Below are 6,561 nucleotides of genomic sequence, written 5' to 3'. Positions count from 1 at the left end.
AAATTCAAAATCCATGTGTCAAAATGTGTGTCACAAAATTAAACTAAAGTGGGCAATACCACCTAATCTTCAGAGTACAATTATGATGTCTTCAAAGGCTCAAATAAATGAGAATAAAATTACATCCCTCAGCTGGAACTGAACGCTACACCATACCAATCTTTTTTTTTTAGGTTTGATAGAGGGAACTGTAACTGCTAAGGTCTTATCGTCCCGAAATCTTTTTTTTTTTAGAAGAGAAACTATACTGAGAGTCTGAACGATTGGTAGGAACCCTTATGGCTAGATGACGAGTCCTAGTGTGGGTGTATGAAAATGTGAACCATCTTTACAAACCCACACCAGGCTCCCGCCATATTATGTTGGACTCACTGCTTCCGCTTGCTGAAAGCAAACCGGGCCCTACTCCCTACTTCCTAGCCCTACCAGTGCCTACCAACCAAAACCTCCAATGCGTCAGACCACACAGTATAGGAAACAGATCATCCCGGAAATACGCGTGTATTGCTTCAGGAAAGAGTTAGTACCTACTAGTGGTTCAGTGTACGATAGAAATCACACGGAAAAACGGCCCCTACGGAATTGCCAAAGGACGGATCGAGTTCAAAATGTTAGGTACATAAGGCCAAGAAAAGCCAGTAGCACTCAATTCAATTGTTTGTATGGGCAGTGGATGCCTATTGGGATACTATGTGCTACATTGTTCCACTTTTTCAGAAAATCAAAGTCGGCTTTTCAAGAGCAAAAATGCAACATTTCGGCTGTCAAATTACCATTACCAGTCACAAGAGATTGTAATTTCTGGCAAGACAAGGATAGAGGTTCAGCGACAATCCACAGGAAAGGAAACCACTCTATGAGTTAGCAACGAAAGTATAGATCAGCTACCTAGAAGTCCGAGTGTATTAGGTAAGTCATGCTTTGGGGGTGCTACCAATTAAGTATTAAGTACCCATACTACCCATTCAAGATTCCTTCTAAGATTTTTAGTGAGAGTTTTACTCTCCATTCAGTGACAAGTTACTCACCTACTCACAACTTTACCCAGCCGAGTGGGGCCAAGAAAAGCCAGTAGCACTCAATTGGCTTTTCAAGAGCAAAAATGCAACATTTCGGCTGTCAAATTACCATTACCAGTCACAAGAGGTTGTAATTTCTAGCAAGACAAGGATAGTGGTTCAGCGACAATCCACAGGAAAGGAAACCACTCTATGAGTTAGCAACGAAAGTATAGATCAGCTACAAGTCCGAGTGTATTAGGTAAGTCATGCTTTGGGGGTGCTACCAATAAAGTATTAAGTACCCATTCAAGATTCCTTCTAACATTTTTAGTGAGAGTTTTACTCTCCATTCAGTGACAAGTTACTCACCTACTCAAACTTTACCCAGCCGAGTGGGGCCAAGAAAAGCCAGTAGCACTCAATTCAATTGTTTGTATGGGCAGTGGATGCCTATTGGGATACTATGTGCTACATTGTTCCACTTTAGGTTGTGTTTATGTACTGGGATAGGCTAGGCTTAAATCAATTTTCCTCTCTTCTCAGTCTTAGTAAGCCTAACCTTGTACAAAACCATTTAGAGCAGGTGTGCACAAACTGTGGCCCACCAGCTCCTTTCATGTGGCCCGTGAGCTCATTTTGATTTTTTTCTTAAAAATCGAATATTTAGAGCAGGTGTGCACAAACTGTGGCCCACCAGCTCCTTTCATGTGGCCCGTGAGCTCATTTTGATTTTTTTCTTAAAAATTGAAATGAGCTCAGGGACAGCTTTGAGTTTGTGCACCCCTGATTTAGAGCATTGCTTCTCAAGCTGTGTGCTGTTAGAGTGCCATGAGGTTGCTTTAGGTGTGCCACAAGATATGGGATTTTTTTTTTTTTTTACTAAGAGTGAAAAAGGTCGCCATCACAAAACTGATGAGATAGAAAGACCTCATTTTAGCTTAAATATTTTGGAACATCCCACTATCATAATAAAATTATTGAAAAAGTGGGATCTATTCTACCCTGGGCTATTTTTGACCAAAACATGAACAGTCATTTAGAGCAGGTGTGCACAAACTGTGGCCCACCAGCTCCTTTTGTGTGGCCCACGAAATCTCTACAAGTACATCTCTACAAGTTTTTTTCTTAAAAATCGAAATGAGAGGGGCAGCTTTGAGTTTGTGCACCCCTGATTTAGAGCATTGCTTCTTAAGCTGTGTGCTGTTAGAGTGCCATGAGGTTGCTTTAGGTGTGCCACAAGATATGGGATTTTTTTTTTCTTTTTTACTAAGAGTGAAAAAGGTCGCCATCACAAAACTGATGAGATAGAAAGACCTCATTTTAGCTTAAAACTTTTGGAACATCCCACTATCATAATAAAATTATTGAAAAAGTGGGATCTATTCTACCCTGGGCTATTTTTGACCAAAACATGAACAGTTCAATTGATAACATCAATTAATTATGTGATTAAATTTCAGGTAACATGAATCCTCCAGACAATGGTTTTGTTCCTCCACCAGTGCCCATGGGGTTTCCTCCATTCATAGGAGGTCCCCCACCTGCTATGATTCCACCAGGTCAACCACCTCCTGGTATTGTACCTCCAGGTCAAGCTCCATTTGGAATGCCACCACAATTTGGATTTCCTCCAGGTGATGCAGCAAGTATCCCTGTACCCTCTGGTACAGTAAAACCAGAGAAATATTGCCCCTGGACTGAACACTCATCAGGTCAACCACCTCCTGGTATTGTACCTCCAGGTCAAGCTCCATTTGGAATGCCACCACCATTTGGATTTCCTCCAGGTGATGCAGCAAGTATCCCTGTACCCTCTGGTACAGTAAAACCAGAGAAATATTGCCCCTGTTTTACATAAATTTCCACTTTGTTACCAACAATAGCACAGAGTACACAGAGAGAGGAACGGAAGAAAGCTTTGTTTTTGTTGTATTTATTCTTCGTGTGTGTAAATATGATGACTCGAAGTCTCACATACCGACCTACTCGCCTTGTATATTTTTCGTCCGTTTTTTTCCCTCCTAAAGGAGAGAATGAAATTAACTAGATTAAACTATTTACATAAATTTCCACTTTGTTACCAACAATAGCACAGAGTACACAGAGAGAGGAACGGAGGAAAGCTTTGTTTTTGTTGTATTTATTCTTCGTGTGTGTAAATATGATGACTCGAAGTCTCAAATGTACCGGGACTACCGGGTACGAAGTTTGTTGTGTATGGAAAAATATGTCATCAATCCATATTGGTTTCATGATATTTAGGAAATAAATGACAACTTTTGGGTTATTGCAGGAAAATTTCACATACATTTCCTTAACATAAATAACTATAGGTACATGAAGATAACATTTTATTATTAGAGATAGGTATTTTAATACATTTTGTTATATTGCTACATTTATTTTTACTTTCCTCGTTTCTTATCAAACTGTCCAGCAAGTCATGAGCAAAGCAAATTACCTCACGTTTGCCAATCTGACTCAGATGCCTAACCTCTTAATTTTATTTTATAGCAGATAAAATACCTAGTCTTTTTTTTCTATCACGGCCTTATTTCACTAACAAAGTTCAAAGTGATTGCTGAAAACTTGAAAAGTTTTTCTGAACCTCTCCGGAACTTTCTAGCAAAGATATAGGTACTTCAAAATAAAAAAAAATTTTCTTATCAAACTGTCCAGCAAGTCATGAGCAAAGCAAATTACCTCACGTTTGCCAATCTGACTCAGATGCCTAACCTCTTAATTTTTATTTTATAGCAGATAAAATACCTAGTCTTTTTTTTTCTATCACGGCCTTATTTCACCAACAAAGTTCAAAGTGATTGCTGAAAACTTGAAAAGTTTTTCTGAACCTCTCCGGAACTTTCTAGCAAAGATATAGGTAAGTACTTCAAAATAAAAAATAACGTTTAAATAAGGAAAAAATTGCTGACATTCCCTCGCTTTCTTCAATTCACACCTTATAATAAGATACATCATAGGTACCTCAATGCGGCCTTTCAATTTCAAGTATTTTAGTTCCTCCAGGAAGAAATAGAGGGAGATTCCAATTATACACATTGGTCAAAGGAAATGGTAGCCTCAGAAATAATAATAAGAAGATAGAGATATAGCTAACTACGTGTAAGTATACTGAAAGAAGGATAATTTATGTTAGGGTTAAGAAACGAGGGAGCGAGAAACATATCTATTCAGAGAGGAAAAAAGGGAAAAATCGAGAATCCCCAAAACCTACATCATAGGTACCTCAATGCGGCCTTTCAATTTCAAGTATTTTAGTTCCTCCAGGAAGAAATAGAGGGAGATTCCAATTATACACATTAGTCAAAGGAAATAGTAGCCTCAGAAATAATAATAAGAAGATAGAGATATAGCTAACTACCTACTTGTATACTGAAAGAAGGATAATTTATGTTAGGGTTAAGAAACGAGGGAGCGAGAAACATATCTATTCAGAGAGAAAAAAAGGGAAAAATCGAGAATCCCCAAAACCTGACTTTTTTTTCTGCAACGAACGACTAAATTTTACTGCTTTTTTCAGCTTTCATGCTGCCCGTAGTTTCGCAATAAATTTATGCAAGGGCCAAGGGAATAGGACGCAGGTAAGAGAATATCTTGAGAAAAATATTGGAAAAAAATAGGAAGAAATTTTACTACATGTCGTTAAAATTGCTATGTCAGGGATTAAAGTTCTCGGTATAGTGGTCTGCAGTACTTGCTGAAGAGGACTGCCCGTAGTTTCGCAATAAATTTATGCAAGGGCCAAGGGAATAGGACGCAGGTAAGAGAATATCTTGAGGAAAATATTGGAAAAAATAGGAAGAAATTTTACTACATGTCGTTAAAATTGCTATGTCAGGGATTAAAGTTCTCCGTATAGTGGTCTGCAGTACTTGCTGAAGAGGGAAAAAGCTAATGTTTAGTTTTTGGGCCCAATGAGGGCTTCAGGTTCTCGATGGAGCCTTTTTTAAGTGTACAGTTTACTGAAATAATTGATCCACCTAGCGATTTGTTGGAGTGAAAATGAGGGCTTCAGGCTCTCGATGGAGCCTTTTTTAAGTGTACAGTTTACTGAAATAATTGATCCACCTAGCGATTTGTTGGAGTGAAAAAAAAGGAAAGAAAATGGATGAAAGTGAAAAGTAATCGAGAATGAAATGGATGAGATATCAAGGTCAAGCGAGAAAGTGGAAATGATGGAGTGAAAAGAGAAGAAAGAGGAGGAGGAGGAGGTGGATAAGAAATGGAAGAGTAGGAGAGAGAAAAGAAGGAGGAGGAAAAAGAAGAAATAATAAAATGATGACAGAACTATATTGTACCATCCACCATCTTGATTTTTTTTTAAATAAAATAATGTGAATAGCATGAGGATAAGGAAAGTAAAAAATAAATAAAACTAGACAATCTAGACATACCAACTACCAACTTATGATGAACTTTTTTAAAGAGAGTTTGAAAGTGAAAAGTAATCGAGAATGAAATGGATGAGATATCAAGGTCAAGCGAGAAAGTGGAAATGATGGAGTGAAAAGAGAAGAAAGGGGAGGAGGAGGAGGAGGAGGAGGAGGATAAGAAATGGAAAAGTACGAGAGAGAAAAGAAGGAGGAGGAAAAAGAAGAAATAATAAAATGATGACAGAACTATATTGTACCATCCACAATCTTGATTTTTTTAAATAAAATAATGTGAATAGCATGAGGATAAGGAAAGTAAAGAATAAATAAAACTAGACAATCTAGACATACCAACTACCAACTTATGCTGAACTTTTTAACTTCCTTGTTTTTTTTTTTTTTTTTTTTTTTTTTTTTTGTTTTTTTTCGCTGTTTTGTTCTTTTATTTCATCGCCCTCCTTCTCTCTCCCTTCTCTCACTCTTTCTCTCTCCCTTTTTATCTTTTTTAGTTTGAAAATGTATTTCCAGCTAAGTAAATTTATCAGCAAAATCCCTAAAAGGGAAGAAATGTATTTTAGCTACATTTGGCGCCATTGTCCAATAAGGACTTTTAGGGAAAGATTTTTTTTTAAGTAAATTTACCATCAAATCGCCGCGAGGTAAAAAATACATTTTAGCTGAATTTGGCATTAAACGTCCGGATAGGCAACTTGTGTCTTTGTTCCAATATGTTCCAAGGGTCCTGTTCCGAGAGGGTCCAAAGTCCAAATCCTACTCCTCCCCCCTTCCTCCTCCGTCTACCTTCTTTTTCGTAGCCTCCCCGAGGCGAAAAATTTTCAAATCTTCAGTAATGTTATTATTTTTTCACTTAATATGAGTTCTTGTTTGACATTTAATGCCAGGTAACTTTCTACAACACCTGCAATCAGATATGATAAGTCCATGTCAATATTTGAGTAGGAATCAATGTCTTTTGTGACATTGTGACTAAGACCACTATCTGAGATTAAACTTGGAAACTTGGTTTAAGCAAATTAAATGACCCCCCCCCCTTTGATCCAATTTTTCAACTTGAACCAAGTTTCAAATCAGATTTTGATCCCAGAACCCAGAATGTTGAAATACTAGTAGGTATTCACCAAAATATTATAGGTTTCAGTTTCACA

The 6,561-nt window shown here is 37.6% G+C and overlaps 2 protein-coding genes across 5 annotated transcripts in view; one reads left to right on the top strand and one right to left on the bottom strand.

Moving 5' to 3' along the window:
- Window positions 1–715: 715 nt before the first annotated feature.
- LOC103516468 (pre-mRNA-processing factor 40 homolog B) overlaps window positions 716–6,561 on the top strand; it is a 16,930-nt gene continuing 11,084 nt past the window's right edge. Inside the window, exons 1-2 of one of the 4 annotated variants that reach the window (XM_017447066.2) lie at window positions 716–909; window positions 2,462–2,665. In XM_017447066.2, coding sequence (XP_017302555.1) covers window positions 2,467–2,665 — 199 coding nt within the window. In that variant the 5' untranslated portion in view covers window positions 716–909; window positions 2,462–2,466. Of the gene's footprint in view, window positions 910–1,075; window positions 1,261–2,461; window positions 2,666–2,712; window positions 2,831–6,561 lie in introns of those variants that run through there. The other 3 variants (XM_017447064.2, XM_026828854.1, XM_026828853.1) reach the window with 3 other exon arrangements.
- Window positions 5,848–6,561, bottom strand: part of LOC113470434 (oral cancer-overexpressed protein 1 homolog) — a 953-nt gene continuing 239 nt past the window's right edge. Inside the window, exon 2 of the mRNA XM_026828856.1 lies at window positions 5,848–6,314. Within this exon, the coding sequence (XP_026684657.1) occupies window positions 6,232–6,314 (83 nt within the window). The 3' untranslated portion in view covers window positions 5,848–6,231. The remainder of the gene's footprint in view (window positions 6,315–6,561) is intronic.

This window comes from Diaphorina citri, unplaced genomic scaffold, assembly GCF_000475195.1.
Source record: "Diaphorina citri unplaced genomic scaffold, Diaci psyllid genome assembly version 1.1 scaffold1575, whole genome shotgun sequence".
Taxonomy (NCBI): Eukaryota; Metazoa; Arthropoda; class Insecta; order Hemiptera; family Psyllidae; genus Diaphorina; species Diaphorina citri.
This window is presented reverse-complemented; position numbering and strand designations above follow the sequence as displayed.